Here is a 25281-nt window from a genome sequence, read left to right on the forward strand (position 1 = left end):
CCACCCCGTCACCCATCAGCCACTGCTGCTGCCGCCAAGAACCCAATCCCAGCTCCCAGTGGCGGGTCTCAGGATACCTCCTCGTTCCCCACCCCCCACCTCGAGCTAAAGCGGGGCCTGGGGGGCTGACAGCTAAGCAGAGCCCGTCAAGGCGTGGCAGCCCCCAAGTCGTCGCTGCCGCCTGGCACTCGACTGGTGCGCGAAGTCCTGGCAGGCCGCGTCCCTCCCTCGGAGGCGTGCGCATGGGCGGTCTGCTCAGGTCATTTCCGGTCTCGCTCGGGCTGACTGGGGAAGGCCCCACTCCAGCGGGGAGCGCACACACTGCCTGGAACTGGCCACCCAGAACAGTCATACGGCACCCCTGACAGATGGGAGGCTGGTTTCTGGTGCAGCTTCACCCCCCCCCGAATCCGTGAGATCCTGACCCGGGGTGGGGGGGGGCTGGGAGTGGCGAGAGCGGAGGGGAGCCAGCCAGCCGCCGGGGAGGGAGCCGTTCTTCCGACGCACCCGGAGGGGGCCAGGGAGGCTCTGCTGGGACTTGCCAGGGAACCGGGGCCAGGGGCGCCCCTCCCGTGCCAGCCCGTCTGGGACCCGGTGGGGCTGGGCAGGGGGCAGGCGTCCGGCCCCTCCCTCACCTCCGCGCTGGCAGGCTGCGCCGTCTTCAGCAGCTCCGAGACGGCCCCGGCCAGGTTCTTGGCTGCTTGGAGGAGCTGCCGCCCGTTGCTGCCCTCGTCCTCCATGAGGGCCGCCAGCAGCTTGACGCCCTTGGACATCTCCGTCAGGTTGGAGGAGATGGTGGTGACGGCGCAGCCCACGGCCGTGTAGTCCGTCTCGGCCGGATCCCCCGCCGTCAAGTTCACCACGGAGGCGGTGCCTGCGGTGATGGCGTCCACCTGGGAGTGGATCTCGTGCTTCGACTCGTCCATCTTGTTCTTGCGCCACGCCTTGGAGGCCTGAGGAGGGAGGGAGGGAGGGAGGGAGGGAGGGAGGGAGAGGAGGGGGCCGGTGACGGCGGGACTCCACTCCAGGCCCCCACCCCACCCCCAGGACTCTTTCTGCCCCCCCCACTCCCCACCCCCCCCCCGCCCCACCACTCTCACTCACCGCATCCTGGCCCAGGGGAGGCAGCGTCTCAAAGTCCTCCAGGTTGGACTGGGCAGCGTGCACGGCCTGCATGCTGGAGTTGATGGTGCCCGTCAGAGCCTGCTGGGCAGACGTCTGCAAGACAAGGGGGAGGAGATGGGCTGGGAGCTGGCCGGGCGGCCCCAAGGCCCGGGGGAGGCAGGAGCCAGAGGACGCCCCGTGGGTGGGCGGACGCTGAACATGACACACAGCCTGAGCCTCACCTCATGCTGAAGCAACTCCGAGAGGAGGAGACGCCCGAGGAGTTGCCAGAAGCAGAGGCCCAGGAACCCCCGAGGGTGCCCCCGGGCAGAACTGTGGGGGCCCCAGCCCATGCGCCACTCCTGAGGCATAACCTTCAGGGGCCCAAGAAACACCTCCCCACCCAGAACCAGGGAGGGAGGCAGGGAGGGAGGGAGGGGGCAGCAGAGGGGCCCTCAGCGGCTGATGCAGACCAGCCCTTCCACTCCCGCCAGGTGACATGCGGGCACCCCCTGCCTGCCCCAGGGCAGTCCAGCCCTTGGCTCGGGCATGCGGAGCGGAGCGAGGGCTTCGGCGCCTTACCAGCGGGGGCATGTGTCCACGGTGCATCTGACCACTGGTGACCTGCTGCTGGGCCTGGGGCATGGTGCCCATCTGGAAGTTCTCAGGCCCGCCAGCGCCCGGGCGGATGATGGCCGGAAGAGCCACTGAGCCGTGCTCCATCTTGTTCACCTGGTTGAACTGCTGCTGCAGAACGGTCGACCTACAAGGCAAGGGGGGTGGGGGGGGGCAGGAAGCACCTCCAGCACTGTGGAAACCGGCCGCTCTGCCGGCTGAGGCCAGCCCCCCCCCCGCCCCCCGGCAGGCTTCCCTCTGCAATGCCTCTTCCTTGGCCGTCTGGCCCTCAGGGCTCCCAGCCTCCTCGGACCCAGCAGCACGGACCAGGAATGCCACCACAACTCTGGCTCCAGAGGGTGCAGGGCACGGGTGTGCCCCCAAAGGCCGGCCCTCCCTCCCACCGTCCTTACTTTTTGGGGGACACGGAGTCTTCAAGCATGGTGGATTCCTCATCTCCCTCCAAGCCAAAATGGTCTTTGCTCTTTTTCTGTCGGTCAAAGAGTCAGGCAGTCAGCAACTCCATTGCTCAAGGGGACCAGGCCCAGCGCGCCTTCCCAGACCCTTTTGCCGGCTCAGTCCCTGGGGAGGGGCAACACCCCAAGGAGAAGGCAACTCGCCTCCCTGCTGTTGTGCGGGTCACAGCACACAAGCGCGTGTGCAGCCTTGCAAGGGAGGGACTTGTCTTGGGCCTGCCGGCCCACATTATCGTAAATTGTTGGGGGGGGGGGCGGACAGAGGGAGTGCCGATTCAATTTGCAGATCACACAAAGGTGAAGGGTCGCTCATACCTGAGAAGACAGAATCAAGACTCAATCTGAGCTGGAGAGCCTAGACTACTGGGCCAAACCAACAAGATGACGTTCAGGATAGACCAGGGTCAAGTCTGGCATCTCAGAAAGTCAAACGCACAAGTACAGGGTGGGAAGAGCTGCCCTGGCAGCAGCCCTGTGGAAAGGACCGAGGTGTCTTCGTGGTCTACCAGCTGAAGAGGAGCCAGCCACGTGGTGCAGCGGCTCAAAGGGCGAATGCAGGCTTAGGCTGCATTAAACCAAGGCATTAACCGGGTCCAGATCACAAGCAGCAACGATCCCACTTCATGCTGCGCTGATCAGAGCTCGCTTAGAAAACTGAGCCCGGCGTTTTAGGAAAGGCATGGATAAACCGGAGTGGGCGCAGGGGAGGGTGACAAAGACGGCGCCTGGGTCTGGAAGCCACGTCCTGGGAGGAGCGGCTGAAGGGCGGGGTCCATTTCAGCTGGAGAAGAGAAAACTAAGGGGAGGCACGAGAGCCCTCTTCCAATATCTGAAGGAGGGTCACGCCGAAGAGGGAGGAGGCCCGTCCACTGTGGCTCCCGAGGGCAGGGCGAGAGCTGGCACGCCAAGGGAGCCGGCCCAGGCTGGACAGCCAAGCGGCCAGAGCTGTTGCGCGGCAGCAGAGCAGCCTGCCTTGTGCAGGGCCGGGCCCCCCTTTGCTGGAGGGCCCCAACCAGAGGCCGGTTAGGGTTAGGTGGAGGCCAGGGATGCTGGAGCAGCGGGTGGGCTAGAACACACTCATGCTGGGCTCCTGCTATTGGCCTCAGGGCCAGACCAAAGTGCCCCCTTTCTAGCGGTCTCCCTTCCCCTCGGGCTGGTCCTGGGCATCCAGCCCGCTCACCCCGCGGAGGCAGCCATGGCCTTCCATGCCCAGCTCACGCGGCCGCCCACCCAAAACAAAAGAAAAGCCAGCACCTTCTTCAGGATGATGTCAATGTAGCCAGCAATGAGCTGGGCAATCTGCTCCCCTTCCGTGGTCTGCACAGAGTAGTAGCCGTCCTGGTAATCTCCAAAATCCTGCGGGGGCAAAGCAAAGGTGGACGGTGCAGAGAGAGGAGGGGGGAGAGGTGGCCCCGGCAGCCGGCCCCAGGACAGCCCCTCTTCTCCCCACTCCCCGGAGGTGGTGGGGCAGGCCTGCAGCCAGGCCAGTCACTGGGGGGTGGGGGGCGCCGCGAGGGGCCGGGGATTACCAGGGTGAAGCTCTTGGGGGAGGCCGCCCAGCGCTTGATGTTGGTGAGGTTCCACTCCTGAATGACCTCCTTGGTCTTCTCATCCACACGCATCACACATTCCTTGGTGATGCCCAGCAGGCGCGGGACCAGCTTGTTCTTCCCCTTCATCTTCTCCTAGAGGCCACAGCGGCGGAAGCGGGGAGGGGTCACGCGGGGGGCCATCCCAGGGCTGGCCCACCCCCAGGCCCGGCCGCAAGCCGCGGGCTCCGTCACTCCAGGCCGCAGGCACTCGCGAGCAGCAAGGGGCAGCGTCCGCTCAGAGGCGGCTTCCCAGACCAGCGCGGGGGGGGGGAGGCGGTCCCCGCGGACAGGCCAGCCAAGGCAGGGCAGGGATCCCCGCTCACCTTGACTAAGAAGAAGGAGACCCCGTAGGTCTTCAGAGAGCGGGCGAGTTTCACATAGCGAACTTTGGCCTCAATCTCGCTCATGTTGCCGCAATTCTTGTGGGCCTGAGAGGAAACCCAAAGGCCAGTTACTGCCCCGCCCAGGCCCCCGGCTCCCCCAGGGACAGCCCTCCAGCCCCTCAGCCCCCGTCCCAGCTTGCTGAACCCAAGGCTCTTCTCCCTGCTAGGCTGCTGCTGCTGCTGCACAGGGAGGGGCCCCAGTCTTGGCATTTCTAGGCCGACGCATGGAAAACTCAAGCCACCCCCCACCCCCCACCCCCCCGGGTGAACCAGTCCTCGGGCTCCTGCCCCAGCCACCACCCAGGCGGAGGAGAAGAGCCAGGCCAGGCGAGGGGGCAGGAGGCGGCGGCAGCTTGTGGGCCCCGCGGGGAGGGAGGCCATCTCCCCATCTCCTACTCACCATGAAAATCTTGCGCTCACCCTTCTGTTTGATGTATTCCTTGGGCAGAAAATCCTTCAGGCTGTAAAAGGGGAAGGAGATGAGCAGGAGCGACCCACAAAAAGGGGGAAGCCCCCAAGCCGAGATCCCTTGGGGACCACCCAGCTCGGCTCAACTGCCAACATAAAGGGCCTGCAAAGCCCAGCCCGCTCCCTCCGTGGGCAGGCGGCACGAGCCAGGCTGTCGGTCATTTTTGTATCCCGCCCAAAGTGCAAGTCTCTGGGCGGCTTACCACAAATACAAAGGTTAACCGATTACAACAATTCAAAGTATAAAAGGTGAGAACTATTAAAAATCAAACGGTTACAACAGTAGCTAAATTAAAAGCCTGGGTGAACAAATGTGTCTGAACTGCCTTTTTAAACGCTGTCGGAGTTGGGGAGGCTCTTATTTCAGCAGGGAGCCCAATCTCAAGCCTCCGGGCAGCAGCGGAGGGGGCCCGTCCCCGAGTAGCCGCCAGACGAGCCGCCGGCAACGGGAGACGAACCTCTCCCGATGATCTCAATGGATGGCCTGGTCCACAGCGGCTCATCACTCTGCCAGGCCTTGGCAAATGTCCTTTGGACCTAGGTGTCAGCCTGAAAACTGAGCAGCCAGCCAGCCAGCCAGCGGACCCTTGAGAAAGCTACTGGGGAACGGGCTTCTCTCGGCCCCTTTTGCAAGCAGCCTTCTTGGCTGCCGGGGACAAAGACACTCTGCCTCGGAAGAGTCTCGCGGAGGTGCCACAGTGAAAGAATATGAAGGCGCACAGCAGTGTTCCTTCCCAGGCGTGCGCACGCTCACAAGTTTCCCTCCGTTCATTTAAGAGCCCGCTCAGGGGGAATCAGGAAGGCCCCGTTCTGGATGCACGTGGAGCGCGCACACCCTGCCTGGATCCTGCTGCCGCCCAGAACAACACTCGTTCTGCACAGAGGTGGGAAAAGGTAGAGGGACGACTGGCCCGGAGGCTCCCTGGGGCTCTCCAAGCCCGGCACTCAGCACCCGTAAGGAGAGCTGGTCTTGTGGAAGCAAGCAGGAATGGTCCCCTGCGCTAAGCAGAGTCCACTATGGTTTGCACTTCAAGGGGAGACAACATGGGTGAGCACTGCACGCTATTCCCCTTAAGGGATGGGAAGAGCATCCCGGTTCCCTGTTCCCTCCCTGGCAGCAGCATCTCCAACTTAGGGCTGAGAGAGAGACTCCTGACCCAGGGTCTGGCTCCGTCTACAGCAGCTTGCTCTGAGGCTCTCCACCCACCCCCCCTCCCCACTGCTGCTCTGCAAGGGACAGAGCACCCCCCTCCCGCCCTCCCTCCCTCCCCCGGGTCCTCTGCAGAGGCTGCCACACTCACTCCAGGAAGCCGGGCTTGTGCTTCTGCTCGTTGTGAGGGCCAAACTGGATCTGGCACTGGTACCCAGCAAACTCACAGGCCTTGTCGAAGGAGACGGGGTGGGAGCCGTTCAGGATGTCGTCACGGGCCTGCGGGCGAGAAGGGCCAGCGGAGTCAGCAGACACCCCTCCCTCCCTCCCAGGGCTCTGGGGGACAGAGAAAGGCCGCCGGCGGTGGCGGCGGCGGCAGCAGGGGCTCCCCTCCGGACCAGCCCCAGGCCAGCTTGCGAGCCAGCCTCTTCTTCCCGCCAGGGCCCCCCCCCCAGACCCGCGTGGGCGGGGCACACCTGGACATAGAGGAGGTTGAGCTGCACAGGGTCCCGGGAGTCCACATTCTGGTCAGAGTAGAAGAACTTGCGCCGGAGGAGGAGCGTCTCGCTGTCGTCGATGCCCTGCTCACGCAGTGTGCGCCCGTGGTCCAGCCAGTTCACTGCCCGAGGAGGAGGAGGAGGAGGAGCGCTCAGCGGGCCCGCCCATGCGGTGAGGAGGAGGAGCCCGAGGGCCGGCCCTCCCCGCCCCCGGGGCCTGGCTCCTGCCACACTCACGCTCATCGTCTGTGTGCAGCTTCTGCTTCAGCTTCTCCATCTTCTTCTCGTCCCGCAGGAGGGTCTTGTCCTTCTTGAGGGTGCCCGTCTGCTCCTCCTTCTTCTCCTCCACTATCTCCCTTACCAGAGAGTATTCATCATAGTTGGTGATGCCTGCAGGACAAGAAGCCCCCTTGCCACGAGGGGCAGGAGGAGCAGAAAGCAGTGGCTGCAAAGTCACGGGAGGGAAGCAGGGAGGGAGGGAGGGCTGCCGCCAGCCTGGAGCCAAGCATCCCTCCCGCGGCTGCTGGTGGGAGAGAGCGCGCCCCCCTCTCCCCACCCTCCCTCCCTCCCGACACAGACGCTTCAGCGCCCCTCACCAATTCGGGCACAAATGGTCATGAGGATGTCTGTGACCGTCTTGGAGTCGTCCACCATGACGGTCTTGACGGTGCCGTCCAACATGCGGATCTTGAGGGGCCGCTGCTTCTTCTTGTACTCCATGGTGTCCTGAGGGGGGGCAAGAGCGATGAGGAGGAACAGCCCCACTGCCAACCACAAGCCAGCCGGGGCCAGGCAGGCAGGCAGGCAGGCACCCAGAACGCAGTGGGCCATGCCCACGGCGGACGTACCCCATTGCGGAGCATGTAGTAGTCCAGAGCCTTCCCAGCTTCCAGCCAGATCCCTTTCTTTGGGTCTTCGTCCGACAGGAACAGGCCAAAGTCGTTTGCTGAAAAACAGCAGAAGCTCACTGACTGACTGACTGAGCGAATGACTGGCTTGGCCGCCCTTGCGGGAGGTCACGCGAAAAGGCCAGCAGCCCACGAGGCCCCAGAAACAAATCCCAAGGCCTGAGAAGCCTGGCAGGCGGCTGCCGGCAGGCATCGCGCCCAACCCAGGAAGGCCCCGTTCTTCCCTCCGGCGTGGGAAGCTGGACGCCGCGCACAGGCCAGTCGGTGGGGGTGCCGCGGCCCCGTCCCTGGCTGGCTACAAGCAGCCACGCCGCCTCGCTGGCTGTCCGCCTTCTCCCTCCTCCCTCGGCTCCAGCGCGAGACCTGCCTCTTGCCCCCGTTGGCTCGCTCGGGGGACACACCAAGCCCCAGCGAAATGTCTTGCCCTCTCCCTGACTCGAGACCGGCCACTGCGAGGGCACAGCAGCCTCGAGACGTTCGGTGTTTCTGCCCGTGAAAGAAGACTGCCTGCACCCACCCACCCACCCCCCGTCACGGCAGGCGGCAGCAGCAGCAGCAGCAGCAGGGTGCGACTCCCCTGCCCAGACGCTCCCCTCGGGCTCCCTGCCAAAGGCCGTCTGAGAGGCAGCAGGAGAGGGCCCCCAGGAGAGGTGGGTGATGTAAAGCTACAGAGCTCCCTATTTCCAGGCAGCTTTCCTTGGGACGGGCTCTCCAACCTTTTTGATACTGGGGCCCCCTAAAATAATATATAAAGCTACATCACCCACCACACACCCACCCAGCCCATGATTAAAGCCATTGGCTGACCAGAAATGTGGAAGTCAACACACCAGAAAGAAAGAAACAACCAAATACAGTAAACACAATCCATTTAAAAACTTGTTTAAAGTCAGTATTAAACGTCAAATTTAAAATTCCTGAGTGAACAGAAAGGTCTCTACCCGGTGTCTGAAAGAAGCAAGTGATGAAGCCAGGCAAACCTCAGCGGGGAGGCTGTTCCATACACGGGGTGCTGCTGCCACCAAAAAGGCCCTCTCCCTAGCAGCCACCTGCCTCCCTTCGCTTGGCAGAGGCACTCCCAAGAAGAGCTTGAGGTCTGGGTCAGGACATATGGGGCAAGGCTGTCTCTCGGGTAATCCGCTCCCCAGCCATTGAGAGCTTGAAAGGTGAAAGGAACACCCCCACTTTGTCAGTCACAAGCTCAGCCATTGATCTGATCAGGCCGAGAGAAAGACCTTCACCTCTTCAATGGGCAGGACTGAGTTTTCCAAGCCTGGGCTTTATGTCTGAGCCTGCCCATTTAACTTCAGGCACCATCTGCTCTTCGTAGCAGCCACTGCTGAAAACTCTGATGCACACAAGTAGGAACTAAGCAAAGGGAGTCAGTATTCTCATAGTGCTCTCACAATTTGTTGGGCTCGGCTTGCACACCAGTCCAAAACTCAGGAAGAGACAAGAGAGGCCTTGGCTTCTCCAAGGCACGGGGAGGCGGGCAGGGAGACAGGAGCTGGAAACTACCCGCCCCATCACTGCTCACACAGCCGAGGCACTTATCTGGCCACTGCTAGATGATCTCTAGCGAGTCTCTCTCTCTCTCGAGGGAACTCTCCCCCGGCCCACCAGCCCAAGGAGGGCCTCTCCTTGGCTTTGTGAGCGGCCCAGGAGGCGGGTGGTGGCCTCGGTCGCTGCCTGCCTCCCATCTCATCCCCAACTGTCTTCACCCCTCAGAGAGGTCAGGTACGGTTCCCGCCCTCCTGATACCTGACTCCCCTTTCAGTTGTTTGGGGCCACCTGGGGAGTCCCACCCCCCACCCCCAGTCTAGGCAGTTTACAAAAATGAAAAGGGAGACCAGCTCACAACCCTGCCTGGGCCCACGCTGTGCCCTCTGGGAGCGCCCCAAGAGGAGCCCCGCTGCCAGGAGCGGCCAAGAACGGGCACCTGGTTTGGGCCCAGTGAAGCCCTTTGCACCAACAGCTTGCTGGTTTCAGAACTGAGGTGGGAAAGGAGCACTGGTCACTCACCGTGAAGGCTCCTTCTGGCTGCCGGTGTTGAGGACCTCTCACGTGGGTTATCCTTGCCCGCACGCTCCAGAGGCAGGACAACCAATTAAGCAAAGCCTTTTAAAAGTGGGGAAGGATGACCCCTCCCAGTTTTGTTTAGTCTAGCTGAGCTGCTAAGGAAGGTATAAGAAAAGAGTATAGCTAATCAGGCCCCTCAGGAAGAAAATACAGAGAGTGCAGAACCAGTAGGCGTAGACGATCTGGGTGGGTCGAGAGGTCCTCAACACCGGCAGCCAGAAGAAGCTTTCACGGTGAGTGACCAATGCTCCTTTCTCGGCTGCCGGGTGAGGACCTCTCACGTGGGACATGCCACAGCGGAAGACCCTGCGTGGGAGCGTCGTAGGCTACTGGGGCGGAAGAACCTGCTGAAGTACCCTCCTGCCAAATGCAGCTTGGGCTGATTTGAAGAGGTCTAGTTTATAGTGTCGTGTGAATGTGGACGGGCACGACCAGGTAGCCGCTCTGCATACTTTGTCCAGTGGTGCACTGGTCGAAAAGGCTGCAGACGTGGCGGCAGAGCATGTAGAGTGAGCGGTGAGTCTGAGAGGAGGAGGAAGAATGTGTTGCACCTCATAGGCCAACGCAATACATGCCTTGATCCACCGAGCCAGAGTTGATGAGGAAACCGGGCGGCCCATGGAGGCCGGGAGAAAGGACACAAAAAGGGATTCAGAGGACCTGAACGAAGCAGTCCTGGAAACGTAGGTCTTTAGGCATCGACGTACATCGAGTTTGTGCCATTGTTTTTCCTTCCATTAGAAGGGTTAGGGCAGAAAGACGGGAGCAGAACATCCTGGGATCTATGGAAGATCGAAGGGACCTTAGGTAGGAAGGACGGGTCGGGAATTAGACGAACGGAGTCCTGAGAGAAAATGCATAGCTGCGGATTGGCAGAGAGGGCTTTGAGTTCTGAGATCTGACGTGCGGAGGTGATTGCCACTAGGAAGATTAGTTTGTACGACAGGATCCGGAGCGGAATGGATTTTATCGGTTCAAAAGGTGGAGTGTGGAGGACTCGCAGCACTTTGTGGAGCTCCCAGGATGGGAACTTGTGGACCACAGGTGGGGAGGAAAGAATGGCGCCCTTCAGGAAGCGACGGAGGTGAGTCTGAGACTGAGAATCACGCTGAACGGAGGGAGAGAGAAGGGGAAGGAGTGCAGCCGCATGTCTCTTAATAGTATTCGCTTTGAGGCCTTTGTCTAGGCTGTCCTGAAGGAAATGGAGTAGTTCTGGCATCCGACATCCGAGTAGTTCTGGCATCCGTTGGGAGGAGTGCCAATCTTGTTGCACCAGCGGAGGAATACCCTCCAAGTAGATTGGTAAATGCGGTTGGTAGAGGCCTGGCGAGAGGCCAATATCGTAGACAGGACTTTTTGCGTGTAGCCTCTCTTGCTCAGTCGGAGCCGCTTAGCCTCCAGGCGGCAAGCTGGAACCACGTGGGATCTTGGTGGAAGAGTGGGCTGAGGAGGTCTGGGGCGGGAGGCAGGAACCAGGGACCTTCCACGGCGAAATGGAGTAACTCTCTAACCAGGGGCGCCTCGGCCAGAAGGGAGCCACTAGGATTACTTGTGCGTGGAGAAGGTGGACACGGCGGAGAAATCTGCTGAGGAGAGGTATTGGAGGAAAGACATAGAGGAGCTCCCTGGGCCAGGCAGACGAAAGTGAGTCCACTGCCTCCACTGCGGAGCACGGGAACCGGGAGAATAATCTTGGGAACTGGGAGTTCGCTGGGGATGCAAAGAGATCCACTGAGGGATGGCCTAGGCGGCGAGAGAGCTGAAGGAAGATCTCAGGTTTGAGTCCCCATTCTACCGGGTGAAACTCTTGTCTGCTGAGCCAGTCGGCCTGGGTATTCAGAGAGCCGCTGATGTGATGGGCCAGGATCGACGTAAGGTGTGCTTCCGCCCAAGATAGGAGAAGGACCGCCTCTGCATGAAGAGATTTGGATCTGGTGCCCCCTTGGCGGTTCACATGGGCCTTGGAGGTTGTGTTGTCTGTTCAAATCAAGATGTCATGATGTTGAAATCTGGTGCTTGAAGGCTAGGAGCACCAGGCAAATGGCCCAGAGCGCAAGCCAATTGATACTGTGATTGGCTTCGGATGGGGACCAGGAGCCCTGGGCCGAGAGATTGAGCACCCCAGCCCAAGAGGCTGGCATCGATCGTGATGATGAAGCGGGGAGGGTCCAGGAAGGGCCGCCCCTTGGTCAGGTTGGAGTCCAGAAGCCACCAGTTCAGAGAGACGTACTGGTGGGGGGAGTTCCACTCTCTTGCAACTCCGCAGGGCAATGGCGGCCTGACATGGAAGCAGGAACCATTGGAGGGAGAGGAGGTGAAGGCAAGCCCAGGGAACAGCTTCCAGGGAGGAGACAATCAGATCTAGGAGTTGTGCCAGGGAGAGCAGTTGAGTTTACTTGGAACAAAGGATTTGGTGAATCAGCAATTGGATCTTGGTGATCCTGTCCTGGGGAAGGAAGAGGCGATCTGAGAGGGTGTCTATGACCACCCCAAGATGCTGTAGTCTGTTGGAGAGAGTCAGATTGCTTTTGGAGGTGTTCACCAGGAAGCCGTGTGCATCGAGGGTGGAGAGGGCGCGGTCCAGGTCTGTTTGGGCTGACTGAAGGGAGGGTGACTGGATCAATATGTCGTCCAAGTACCAAAAGATCCTTATCTTCTAGAGGCGCATATGTGCTAGTAGAGGAGCGAGGATCTTTGTAAATATTCAGGGGGCGGAGGAGAGACTGAATGGAAGGGCGGTGTATTGGTAGTGGGAGCCATTGTAGGAGAAACGAAGAAAACGGCAATGATCTGGATGAATTGGGATGTGCAGGTATGCCTCTGTCAGGTCGACTGAGGCTAGAAAGTCCCCGTGGTGTAAGACCTCTGAGATGGAACTGACCATCTCCATGCGGAATCTGTGACATTTGACGAATTTGTTCAAAAATGTTAGATCGAGGAGAGCGTGCAGTGAGCCGGTTGGGTTAGGGTTAGGGTGACGGTGGGGACGGTGAATAAGATGGAATAAATGCCGTGTCCCTTTGGAACCCGTTCTATGGCTGAGATGTGAAGGAGGTGGAGTATTGCCTGCAGCAGAGCTGAGTGTCTGCGGTGACACCGGGACCGAGGGGTTGGAAGGAAGCGACTTCTGGGACATGAAGTGAATTCGATCTTGCACCCGTTTTTGATGGAGTCCGGTACCCAACAATTGGTGCGCTGGTTCGAGGGACGGAGTTTGAAGCAGTTCATCCAACCACAGGAGGGCTGCCCTGGAAAGAATGGAGGCAGCAACAGAGGCCTTGATGGAGATCGATATGGCGTCAGTGTTCTTGCGCAACTGCGCTTCCAATTTTCTTTCTGTGGGGTCCGTAAGGGAAGACTCCCCATCTCTTGCCAGAATGGCCCCAGAGGTAAGGGCGGCCACTGGGCCATCGACTGAGGGGGTCTGAAAAAGGGCTGTTGCTGAAGGAATGAAAGCATACTGCTTAGAGACGATAGCCGCCGTTTTCTTGGAGGAAGCGGGGGCTTGCCATTCTTGTTTCACTACCTCTGAAAAAGTCTCAGGAAGAGGAAAAAGAGGTTGGTTAGACGCAGCAGTAGGAAGCACCAAAGATTCTCTAGAAGATGGAAGAGCTTCCTTAGGAAGGTCTGAATGAAGGCCCAAAGTGTGCAGGGCTTTCAGGAGGAGCTGAGAAAACTCTTCGGGCGGCAGGAGCCTGCAGGAGGATTGGGATGAATCCGGTTGCTGGTCACTTGCCCTCTTCGCTGGGGGCAGGGTCCTGAATAGGGATTCCTGAACCCGAGGCGGGTGGTAGTTGAGATGAAGGCCTGGCCAAAGGGGCCTGTAGTGGTAAAGTGGGAGGGAGTTCCACCAGCACTTCCGAGGGGGGGAGGCGAGGGTCCAGGGAATCATAGCCAGCGATAGCAGAAGAGTGTGGATTAGAATGGCGGTGGCCACGTTTAGATGTTCTTTTGGATTTTTTTCCTTGCTACGTTTGGATGCCCTCTTTTTCCTTTTAGACCTGTGGGACCGCTTAGGATTGCCATGGGTCTCTGATGAGGAAGAGGAAGAATCCCCAGAAGAAGAGGAAAACGTCTCTTTGCATTTGCACTTTTTATGCTTTGCCTGTTGGGGCTTGAGGCTCTCCAGTGATGCATGCATTGCCTCTACAAACCAGGCTTGCCAGGCCATGGGCATGTCTTGGGGAAGGTCTAGGCTCACTGGGGCAGAAGGAGCGGAGGGGAGCCTAGCAGGATTGGATGGGCCCGGGAGAGGGCAGCCATGAGGCACAGGACTCACCGGTCTGGCTGGATGGTGGCTGTTGGCCTCCTCCTGAGTAGGTGTAGCCGCTGACTGGTTGACGGTCGCTGCTGAGGCCTGCCGCACGGGAAGGATCAGCAGGAGAGAGTCAGACTGGCCCACTGCTACTGGGCCGGCTGGCCGCATCGTGGAGGGGCCGCCTGCCGAGGAGCCCAGGACGCTGGCGATAGAGGAGGCGGGCAGCAGCATCTCCCTCTCCAGCGGCCCCGGGGGGGGGGGGCGGCGGGGGGCTCAGCTGGGTGGCGGACGGCCTCGGCGTCTGAGGAGGAAGCCTCCTCCAGCTCCACAATCTCGGCTACCTGAAGAGCGGGGTCGGGGGAGAGCGGGCGAAAGCACTTCTGCGTCCTGGTGAGGGACGTGAGCTGAGCTTCTGCAGCGCTCCTCGGAGCTCCGTGGCCGTCCCACCCCAAAAGAGAGGCCGGCGCCAGCCGTGGGGGCTGCGGCGGATCCAAAGGCCCGGCATGGACTTGAGGGACCCGGATGGTCCGTTTCGGCTGCGTTTGCCGAGTTTTCTTTGCCTTGTGCACGCGAACATGCACAATGCCCGGATCGCTCTGCTCCATAAGAAAGGGGAGGAGGAGAGGGAGGGGGGAGACCGAAGAGTAGAGGTCTGAAAGAATAAAGCCTTTCCTTTTTTCTTTTAATAGATTAGACAAGAAATACAGGCAGAATGGACAAGGTGGGAATGGAGAGACCGAGGAAAGAAATAAGGGAGAAAAACGCTCGGCTGAAGAGACGCAAGGAAGAAGCAGCTAGCTAGGAACGAGCTTCTCTGGAGCGAGGCAGGACAAAGAGAACCGGGAGGGGTCCTCCTTCCCCGCCTTCTAACGGCTTCGCTGAATTGATCGTCCTGCCTCTGGAGCGTGCGGGCCAGGATGACCCACGTGGGAGGGCCTCGCCCGGCAGCCGAGGAGAGCCCTTTGCTGAGGCTTCTCTTCTCCAAGACTTCCGGGGGTCCTGCTGCAAACACCTGCCTGGAACCGCAACTCCGCCCGCTGACCGTTAAGTGGGGGTGTGTGTGTGTCTCCAAGTAAGACCGCTGCTGCTGATCTCTCTCGAGTCCCGCAGCCTCTTCAGCAAGGCCAGCCGGGCCTTGGGTAAAGCATGCTGGCCCAGCAGCTAAGAGCAGCGCCTCCCTCACAAGAGGGCCAGGGTACACATGCTCCCTGGCCAGGCGCTCAACGCAGCCGGGCTACTGCTGGCCAAAGCCTCGGGAGCCTTCAGGGCCGCAGCCTGGCCACACGGAGGGGCACAAACAGGCCCCTGCACACCGGGTTCGGCTGCAGCTCCCCACAGGGAAGGGGAAGGCAGCGTCTTGGCCACGGCACTGCCCGCTCCCACCGGAGGCAGGAGGCCTGGGACTGGAGCAAGCTCCCGGCCGGAGCAGCCTGCCCTGAGGGCTGGGCGCTGGAGAACCTGCACGCTGCTGCCCCATGTGGCAGCCAGTGGGACGGCGGCAGCCTTGCCAGGCAGGGAGTCCGCAGGCCCTGGACGGACCCCGGCCAGCCAGGCAGCTCGCTGGCTCCTTCCAGGACGGGACGGAGATAAAAGGCGGCTTCCTGCCGGTGCCTCCGTCTCCAGCTCTCCCTGGCCTGTGCGCCTCCATCCAGCTCTGCTTGCCTCCGCTGGTCTGGACTGATTCTCCGCTGGTCAGAGTTGACCTTTGGCTCCCACGCTGACCCAGCTCCCCCCCCCCCCCCGATCCTGCTTTGACTGCTCGGCTCTGGCCCGGCCTCGACTCCCAGCTCCCGGCCCGCTCCCCAGTCCTGGTCCTCAGGCCGAGAGCCCGCCTCCTCCTCCTCCCCCCCCCCCCGGCTGCCCACTGCCCAAGGCTGACACACCCGGGCAGCCCCACTCTGGCCCACCTCGCTGGCCACCCCCCCAGGTGCAGCAGCTGCTACTCTCTCGGCGGTCCTTTGCTCTCCACAGGCAGTTCTCCAGCAGGAGCAGAGGAGAGAACTCTCTACAGACCCAGGGCAATGCAGCCAGCAGCAGCAGCAGCAGCGCCCAGCTGATTCCCTGGGGGGCTGCCACCCACCCCTCTTGCTCCAGGCAGGCCCCTGCAGCCTTGCCAGCAGAGAGTGGCACAGAGCAGGTGGAGTCAGGCCAGACACCAGCTGCCCCTCTCCTGTCTTGCGACTCACAAGGGGGCAGGAGCCAGGCCTCTCTTGGACTGGGGCTGCCCCACAGGGCTAGGGCTCCCTGCAGAGCAGGTGTGCTCCTGGCGGACAGAGCTGCGTCTGCGGGGGCAGCGCCGAGCGCTTCAGCATGCCTCCCGCTGCGGCCGGAGGGCCAGAGAGCTGCTCCGTGGGCAGTGCCCTGTGGGGCTGGGAGCGGCGGCAGCAGCAGCAAGAGGCCCCTTTCCGGCAGAGGAGTCCTTCCCTCCCCTGGTCCTGGGAAGCCTGCCTGCACCCCCTGGGAGCAGCGCTGAGGGGAAGAGCATCCCCCGTGTGTGGAGAAGTGGCCCCCAGCGCACGGGGGGGGGGCAGGGGGGCTCCTCTGCTCCGCCCCGGAATTGCAGCGTTCCCTTAACTCCCCGCTGGGCTTCCCTTCCGGCTGGTGGAAGAGCGAAGAGACGCAACAAGGCCAATCAGTTCCAGGTAGCGATCCGGGCTTTTCAAGCAACGTGCCACACAAGCTGGGGCTGGAGTCTGAAGGGAGCACAAAGAACTCCCCCCCCCCGCCAACTCAGGCCTGATCCAGCGGCAGCCACAGGGCTGGCTTCAACCTCCACCCCCAGCAGGCACTTCTGGCTTCCAGGGACAGGCGCATGTGGGAAAGTGAAGCAGGCACGTCAGGCGGGGGAGAGGCCCCGCGCGGCTGGCCCGCCTCACAGGGAAGGAGGCCTGAGAGGGGTGCCCTCCCGCCGGCCATGCACTTACGCTGGCCCATCTGTGCCTCGGGCACTCGCTCCCGGATGATCCGGCAGGCATCGTACACCATGGTGGAGGGCTCAAACTGCATCGTCTTCACCACGTTGCCGATGCTGATCTTGAGCGATAAGGCAACCATGGCGGCGGCGGCGGCGGCTGAGGAGTCCCCTCTCCTGATGCACCTGCGGAGAGAGACAAGACATCGCATCATGACTGGGAATCTGGCGGGGGGGGGAAGGGGGAGGCAGGACACGGTCCCCAGGACTGGGTGCTCCTCAGTCTTCTCACTGCCTGCCACCATGTGTAGAGATGAACCACTGGCCACAAGGAAAGAGGCCGCCATCCTCCCCAGAAGGGCCCCGACCCCCATCCTCTGAGGCTCTCCCGTTGCAGGGGGGGGTCCATCACCCTCCCAAGCGGCTTGGATGTCCCTCGTGCAGCCGCCTGAGCTCTGCTGAGACAAGAGCTGCTGCTGCCTGTTCCAGCAAAAGGGCGTCTTCACCTGTCCAAGCAGAATCCGGCCTCCACGGCTGGGGAATAACTGGGGCTGCTTACAAGACTGCATCTGATGGACAGCAGCATCAAGCGGGTTTCAGAGAGCAGGAGGGAGGCTCCACAGCGGTTGGTAGCGCTCTGAGACCGGGGGGGGGGCCTTTCCAATATACCCTCCATGTCAGTGGCTATTGGTCTCTGGTGGCTATGGGCCAGCTCCAGCCTCAGAGGCAAGACGTCCCTCAATCCCGTTTGCGGGGGGGGGGGTGCGCATGCCCCTGCCTCTTGCCTGTGTGTGAGGCCTCCTTGGGGCTGATCCCACGTGGCAAAGGCAAGGCAGGCCGCCAGCCGCAGCCCCCGCAGCTGAGAAGGGCCCAGCTCTGGCCCTGGCGCGCCACGCCCCCTCCCGTATCGGCCGGCCGCAGCACTTCCCTCCCCGCCACTCAATGTGCTGGGCCAGCCTCTCCTTCAGGAGGGCGCCAGGGCAGGCCCCGAGGCAGCAGGGCGGGGGGGGGGGTGGCCAGTGGCAGCAGGGCAACCTCCGGGCTGCGCCAGGAAAAAACCCTCCAAGGCCACGGGGGGGGGGCAGGGGGGGCCCTCGTGACAGCCCTCCCCCCCACCAGAGGAAGGCCGTGGGCAGGGAGCCTCTGCTGATAAGCGCAAAGAGAAGCATGTTAAAAATACACCCCAGGGCGGGGCGGCTGATGACACAGAAGCCACAGGAGGGAAGTCCCAGGCCACCCCTGCTTAGCCGATGCCGCCTGGCCGGCCAGCTTAGGTCCCCTGCTCAACTCTCAGCAGCTTTCCTTCTTTCAGGGCATCCCTTTGCCCTCCTGGACTCCTGCTTCTGTGAAATGGATCCCACTCACGAGCACGTGGGCCCCAGTTTACGCCCGGGAGTCTTGGGGTGCGTCTCGGCACCCACACCCCCTGCCCGGTCACCTCAAAGACAGCAAGTGGCCAGGAATCCACCCCCACTTCCCAGGGCCAGGCGAGAGGGGTCACCTGTATCCAAAACAGACCTGCAAGCCCCCCCCCCAAGAGGCCCTCCAGGCAGGGGGGCCGGCCAAGGAGTGCCCTGGCTGCAGGGATGCCTGGCCTGGCGCTGACCGTGTGGCAGACGCCATGTCGTGAAGGGGGGAGGCAGCAGGGAATCCTGGCCCCCGAGAGCGAGAGGCAGGCTAGGAAAACCGCGAGGACGTGGGGCTGGGCCGGGCCATTGCTGTAAGTGGGCCCCAGGCGCTCTGTGTGGGGTGGGCAACTGAAGCCCACGATCCTCTCTCCAACGCTGCACCGCGAGGCGCTCCGGATCCGTGGCACAGCCTTCGCCGCCCGCCGGTCCCCAGCTCCAAGAGACAGCCAGGCCTGGCCCAGAGCAGGGCCCTGCCTCCGTGGCTTCCCCAGCCCAGCCCCAGCAAGCGTCCCCTTGCTCTCCGCAGTGCATCCCCAGCTGGGCACCCCCCGCGGCCGGGCAGGCTGGCAAGGGGGAGCCCCCAGGCAAAGGAGCTGCAGGCCCCCACCCCCCGAAGCCTGGGGAAGGCGGCATCCGGCCCGCTCAGCTGGGCTCCTGGGCGCCTGCCCCCTCCTCGGCACCCCAGCCACACCTTCCTGCCCAGCTGCTGCTGCTGCTGCTGCTGCTGCTCTTCGTATCCTGTCCAGAGGCAGCTGCTTCTAGAGCGGCGGCGGCAGGGCTGGGAGCTCCTTCCACTCCAAAGGCAGGGAAGAGCCCTCGAGCAGCCCTCACTCCCGCCCCCGAGTCAGGCAAGCTATTTTGACGCGTTTCCGGTGGCAGAACCACACACACACACACACACACACACACACACACACACACACACACACACACAGAGACAGCCCTTCTGGGCTTCCGGCTATTGATTTCCCAGCCCCTTGCAGAGTCACTTCCTCCCCCCCCCAGCTCCCTCCTCTTGGCCGTTCTGCTGACCCCCTTTCACAGGGGCGCTGGACTGTGCCGTGGCCCCACTGACAGCTCACAGGCCAAGGGAGATTTCCGTTGCCAAAGGGCCACATTCTGGCCTTCAGGCCATCCCAGGGGCACTGGGGACGTCCCAGAAGAGGGGGCATCTCCGTTCCCTGCTCCCTTGCCCCGGCAGGCAACTCGGATGTCCTGGCCACCTGGGCAAAGGCCCATGGCGTCAAGGGGAGCAAGCCGCCCAAGGGCCCCTGAGACACACAGAAGCTGGCCTCCCAACACATGCCCGCCCGCCCCACACGGCCTTTGCCCCACAGACTGACATGGCTCCTCTTGTGCAGCCAGAGCAAGAACCAAATGGCCGGCCCAAAGCCGCCTCCCTCTCCGCCATTCACACCGATTGGTTCTCGTCCTCCCCGGGAAGGAAAAGGGTCTTCTCTTCTCCGAGCCCCCCTTAATATCAGAGAATGGCTGCCACGAGAAGAGAGTCTGCGGCAGAGGCAGGAAGGGAAGAGGCAGCAGGAGACCTCGTGAGAGGGGTGCGCTAGGGAGCCGAGCAGAAGAGGCCTTCTCAGTGGCGCAAGAGGCCCGGAGGTCTCCAACGGGGGAGTCTCTGCGCCACTTCTACGGGCTGAGGGGCCTCTCGGACACCCTCACAGGCCTCAGCCACCTGCCTCGACGGATGTGGGCAAGCGGTGGCCAGCCCCCCCCCCCGCCGAGAGCAACTCTCCTGGAGAACAGGAGGCCACACCTCAGAGTATGGCGGGGAGGAGGGGGCCGGAGGGGAGAGAAGCTCCAGCCGCGGGCCGGGCCCGTCTCCCTCCTGTCCATCTGGCCAGTCCCAGCAAGGGCTCTCCCGCTCCCCCCCCTCCAGCTAGCACAGGCACCTGCTGTCCCCCCCCCGCCCACTGACCCACAAGAGCAGTTAACATTGCTCTCCTCCAGACAGGGCCGAGGGGGGCACTCCCCGAGGAAGGAAGGCAAAGGGGACAGGCCTCTTCTTTCCGGCTCGCCCTTGCCTTTTTGGAAGGGGACACACACACACACACACGCACACACACACACACACACACACACCTCCCTCCCACTGAACAGGACAAGTCCCTGTGAGTTCCAGAGCTCCTCTCTGCTCTGGCCGTAGGGGGGTGGAGACGGACTTGTGTGCTCTCCAGTGGCCAGTGCCCCAAAGGCGGGGGCGGGAGGCCAGGGCTTGGCTCCCCTCCGTTGCCGCCGCCTCCCCCCCCCCCCGCCGCGGAGACATTCCTGGGCCGCATTCCTGGAGAGTTCGGCAATGCTCCTGCTTGCAGCAGCACATTCAGAGGCCCTGGCTTCCCATTGGCTGGCAGCGCATGGCGGTGCGGACAAGGCATGAGGCGTCGCCGACCTTTTGGTTCCGCCAGAAGCATGTCTGGGAAGGAGGGAGGGGAGGGCAAGCAGAAGCCGGCGGGAGCTGGTGGCATTTGCAGGCCAGGGCAGTCCCGGAGGACCAGGAGCCCCAGCCCCCCCTCCCCCCCCTTTCCAGGCCCCACACAATTCCAGGCACTGGCCTGTCGCGCCCTCTCGGGACGGCGCTGCCACCACTGCAGACACACACCACCCGCCGCTGCCCCCTCTCAGCCCAGCCACCAGCCTCCTGGCCTGGAAGCCGCCCACAACTGCTCAAGCCCAGAGCCGACAGACAACATCGCCGCTAATGCACTCGCTGCCTAGGGCTGTAGCCTGCAAGCCACCCTGAGGGGCAAGGAGGCCACAGCCTGCCCCCCTGGCCCCACAGGCAGATTCCAGCCTCACCAACAGGAAGCCCAGCAAGAAGCGCTCTCCTGCCCCTCGCCGGTATCAAAACAAGCCAGGCAGACCTTGCAAGAGGAGAAGGGGCGGAGAGGGAGAAGGGAGAGACCCCACACGTGCCCCAAGATCCGCTTCTCCCATCCTCGACCAAGAAATGCACTGGAGGGAGACACAAGACCAGCTTCACTGGGGGAGACCCTGGTGGGTCCATCCCATCTGGTCTCCTCTGGGAAGCCCACAAGGGAGGCGATGGCGTCCCCGTTGTCTGTCCCCAGAGGGATACTATCTCAGGACATGGAGTCCCCATGTTAAGCTCTTAGGTGCTTTCATGTGCTTTCTCCACTAGGACTTGGCCAAAGCGCTCTCAACTCGTCGGAAGCGCTGGCTGGTCCTCTTCCCTGCCTTCTCCACGGTTGCAGTAACTCTCCCTTTGCCATCATCCAAGCCCCCCGATCACCAGAAGAACATCTCCTTCCCCCTCTAATGCACACTAGGAACAGGCCAAAGCAGCAGAACTATCCCACCCAGCAGGCAGCGTCCAGAGCCCGCATCCTTCAGAGGGGGGGGGTCATCTGTTGGAGAACTGGCATTGCGTCCTGGCTCAGCTTCTTGTGAGGCCACAAGGGCCCACGCCCCATGGAGTGTCCTCCAGGCAGAGGGGCTTAGGAACCCCGCCCCCCAATTGCAGTCCCCACGGGGAAAGAGGAGGCCTGGCCAGCTCTTCAGAACGGATGTGACCAGGTAAGGCCATCAATGACCTGGAGTTAGGGACAAAGGTGGCCAAGCGTACAAACTACTCAGGGCCGTAAAATCAAGACAGACAGAGAAGACTTCCAAAAGCACCTCTCCAAACTGGGAGGGTGGGCAGAACAGGACACTATGGGCCTATCCCAAAGGGTCTCGGGACCGACGCACATTGCAGGTCACACGCTTGATCTGGTCATTCACTCTGATCAGGGTGGTGTTCCATGGGTGGGGACTCCCCCTGGGAGAACACTGCTCATGACACCAGAAAAGCATCTCTCCCCCGCCCCACCTTGTATGGTGGTCATCTGTTGACGGATGGGTTGTGCATCCAACTTGCTCGTTGGAAGGCAGGACTGAGCTCAAACTGAGGCTAGCTTCCTGGCACCAGAGGGCCCAGCCCCTGCCTTGGTCGAGCTTGCAGGTCTGAGAAATGGCTCCTGTGCTCCATTGGTATGTTCAGGCTAACCTTTCAGTGTTTTCTCTCTCCTCTGCCGCCTTCTTTCCCTTTCCCCACCTCTCCTATTGTGCATGGGCGGAAAGGGATCCATTTTACTTTATTTGCAACAACGCTAAATGCTTTTTTTGTTCCTCAATTGGGCTCACTGGACTTTCTGTTTTGATTTCCCTTGTTTTGTTAGTATATACTGGGCTTTCTTCCTCATGGAGCTTGCCCATATGGGGGAAGTGCTACAAGGTTCCCTCTCTGAGGGACTTCAATTGGAGAAAAGAGGCAGGCCTCTTAAACAAAAATGACCCCACTCAGCCTCGGTGCCCTGCCCGCCACCCACTTCATCTACAGCCGATCTGGGATGGTCAGTGGCCACAGCACCACCAGCAGCAACCCCCAGGAAAGCCTCTAGGAAGGCCAAGCATTGCGAGGGCACGCCTCACTCAAAAAAGAATCCTAAAGTGTCCTCAGTAAGGCTGAGTGAGCAGCTGCTCATACGGGGGATTTGCAACCAACACCAGCTTCAACGACTACCACCTTCCCACAAGGAGACTGGTGGTCCATGAGACTTCCGCTCCAGCTAGCGCCCTAACAGCGCAAAAGTCAATGATTCCTGGGTCTCCCCTGGCAGGAGATGTGGCTCAGCTATGTAAATCCCTGAACCTCAGCCTCAAACTCCTACTAAGGAAATAATGCTGCCGCCTGGAGACAGCACAGAAGTGGAAAATCCAGACGACAGTCTTCCCGCCCATTCTCGTCTGTCCCTCAATCCAACAGATGACAATGACTCTCTCCCGGTAGGTGGCAGGCTTCTACACTTTGCTCCCCACTAGAGGACCATGACCCAAGACCACTGGGTATTGGCCACAGTCTCTAGCAGTTATTCCCTCGATTTCATAAGCACGCCTCAGGACCATTGTCTCCCCCAGGTCCCCAAATCCAGAAAAACATCTCCAGATGAATAAGGAAATCCTTCATCTTCTCCAGATTCACGTGATCGAAACAGTTCCCTTGACAGAAAGATGGCACTATCTTGTTTTTGGTGCCAAAGAGGGGCAGTTCCTGGAGGGCTGTGCTAGACTGCAAACGTCTCAATAAGTTCATCCGGAAGTACAGGTTCCATATGGAGTCGTTGCACACAATCAAGGAAGCGATATGCCTCAGGGATTATCTGGCATCTGTGGACCTCTCCGAAGTGTATCTTCACATCCCTATTTTACCGAATCACAGACATTTCCTCCAATTTGCTTACAACCACCACTACCAGTATCGGGTGTTGCCATCTGGCCTGTCATCGACGCCGCACGTTTTCACCAAAACCACAGAGGCGCTGATAGCAGATTTGCGCCTTTGGGGACTGCACGTCCACCCGTACCTAGATGATCTCCTCATCTGATCCCCATCTTCTCCTGAAGCCCAGTGGGACCTCCGTCTCACCCTCAACTGCCTTCACAACCATGGGTTTCTTATGAACTGGGCCAAAAGTCATCTCTACTTATGCCAGTCTCTTCAACATCTTGGGGCACTGTTTGACACAGCACAGGCACCTGTCTCTCTCCTTGCAGAATGCAGAGAAAGGATCATATCGCTTCTCCTCCCACTCCTGGACCAGCACTCTGTGGACCTGATGCTCCTGTCACAAATTCTGGGCTCCGTGATCATGTGCCTGGAGTGCACACCATGGGCCAGATGGCACACCCATCCGCTCCAGTGGCTGATTCTTCCATTCCAGGACCTGATCATGTCACACATTCACAGGAAGATTCCCCTCCCACTGAAGATCCGCCAGTCATTCCATTGGTGGCTATCTCCGGCTCTTTGCAGGGGCCTTCCTCTGGTGGATCCTGATCAGATTGTGATCACCACAGATGCCAGCCTGGTGGGCTGGGGAGCCCACCACAAGGAAGCGGAGAAGGGCGAAGTGAGCGACACAAAGCTCCAGCCAATTGATATTGTGCTGAGCCTCGTCTGGGGTCCAGTGACCTGTGCATACTGTGGACCCCATCGCTGGACCCTGGAGGAGGCTCAGCACAATATCAATTGGCTGGAACTTCGTGCCACTTGCCTCACTCTTCTCTACTTCCTTCCTGCAGTCACGGGCTGAAGTGCTAATCCACACGGACACTGTCAGTGCCAAGTTTCGTATAAACCACCAGGGTAGCACCAGGTCTTACACCCTGATACGAAAGTCAGACCTACTCTTCCAATGGGTGGAAACTCACATTGCCTCAATCACAACAGAACATCTCAGCAGCATTGTCAGTCTCCAAACAGACTGACTCAGCTGTCAGACAGCAGACCCGGCTGAATGGTCTCCTCATCCGGAGGTCTTTCTCGACCTAACAGCCCATCTGGGAGTTCCCAAAGTCGATCTCTTCATCTCCGCAGCAAATCACCAGCTTCCACGCTTCTTCACTCAATTCCTTACACTCCGTGCGGAAGCAACAAGCAACGCTGACAGCCTCCAGGCCTTCTGTACACCTTTCCCCCAATGGTGATCATCCCCAAAGTAATCAGAAAGTTGGTCTTGGAGAGGGCAGAACTGATCCTCATCGCCCCACACTGGCCCCACAGGCCATGGTTTTCTGACCTCGTGACACTTTCAGTCCAACCACCACCTTGGCATCTACCACTCAGGAGATATCTTCTCCCTCAGGGTCCTATCCTCCACCCCAACCCAGAGTGGCTCTGCCTCTGCATGTGGAAATTGAGCACTCGAAGTTAGCTAGCAAGGGCTACTCCTTGGCGTTCCAAGACCCTATCTTGGCGGCCCGCCATCCGTCTACTACACATATCTATCAGGCAACTTGGGCAGCCTTCTCAAGCTATGGCCACAGAAAATGTCTTGATCTGCGGTCCACCAGCATAGCAGAGATACTCTTTTCTAGAGGCCGGGCTGGATCTCCACCCAGCACGCTTCAACGCTAGACTTCAGCTCTCTCATCTATCTGAATCTCTCCTTGGAGGACATCTTTACCCTGCATCCACATATTCAAGCCTTCCTTAGAGGTGCTTCTTACCAAGCTCCTCCTCCCGTTCCTTGCTTCCTGTCCTGGAATCTGAACAAAGTCCTCAGAGCCTTGACTGGGGAGCCCTTTGAACATATCCCTCTCAAGTTCCTATCTTACAAAGTCCTCTTCCTGGTCGCAATCACATCAGTGCACAGGGTTTCCGAATTAAGTGCCCTCTCCATATTTAAGGAGCTCTGCATTTTTCAGGCAGACTCAGTAGCAAAACCTGGACCCTGTCTTTCTCTCTAAAGTCAATCCCACCTTTCATAGGTGTGGCATACTCTTGATGTTCGCCTGTCTCTGATGTACCAGGGACCTTAGCCATTCTGACTCGTTCTTTGTTTCTTTCCTTCTGCAGAACTAGGGTCAACAAGTCCACTCTGGCTGGTGGATTCGCTCGTGTATCACGCTTGCCTA

General features: G+C 60.7%; 1 protein-coding gene across 2 annotated transcripts in view; it reads right to left on the reverse strand.

The window, feature by feature from the left end:
• Positions 1–25281, reverse strand: part of TLN1 (talin 1) — a 78572-nt gene that overhangs the window by 42108 nt on the left and 11183 nt on the right. For both annotated transcript variants that reach the window (XM_053289778.1, XM_053289779.1), the window contains 14 exons: positions 16455–16627; positions 7134–7231; positions 6882–7011; positions 6523–6675; positions 6265–6407; positions 5940–6067; positions 4571–4631; positions 4111–4215; positions 3725–3880; positions 3450–3551; positions 2133–2209; positions 1687–1867; positions 1105–1218; positions 636–953 (listed from right to left, as the gene is read on the reverse strand). In XM_053289778.1, coding sequence (XP_053145753.1) covers positions 636–953; positions 1105–1218; positions 1687–1867; positions 2133–2209; positions 3450–3551; positions 3725–3880; positions 4111–4215; positions 4571–4631; positions 5940–6067; positions 6265–6407; positions 6523–6675; positions 6882–7011; positions 7134–7231; positions 16455–16584 — 1896 coding nt within the window. In that variant the 5' untranslated portion in view covers positions 16585–16627. Of the gene's footprint in view, positions 1–635; positions 954–1104; positions 1219–1686; positions 1868–2132; positions 2210–3449; positions 3552–3724; positions 3881–4110; positions 4216–4570; positions 4632–5939; positions 6068–6264; positions 6408–6522; positions 6676–6881; positions 7012–7133; positions 7232–16454; positions 16628–25281 lie in introns of those variants that run through there.

The sequence above is a fragment of the Hemicordylus capensis genome, chromosome 2 (genome assembly GCF_027244095.1).
Source record: "Hemicordylus capensis ecotype Gifberg chromosome 2, rHemCap1.1.pri, whole genome shotgun sequence".
Classification (NCBI taxonomy): domain Eukaryota; kingdom Metazoa; phylum Chordata; class Lepidosauria; order Squamata; family Cordylidae; genus Hemicordylus; species Hemicordylus capensis.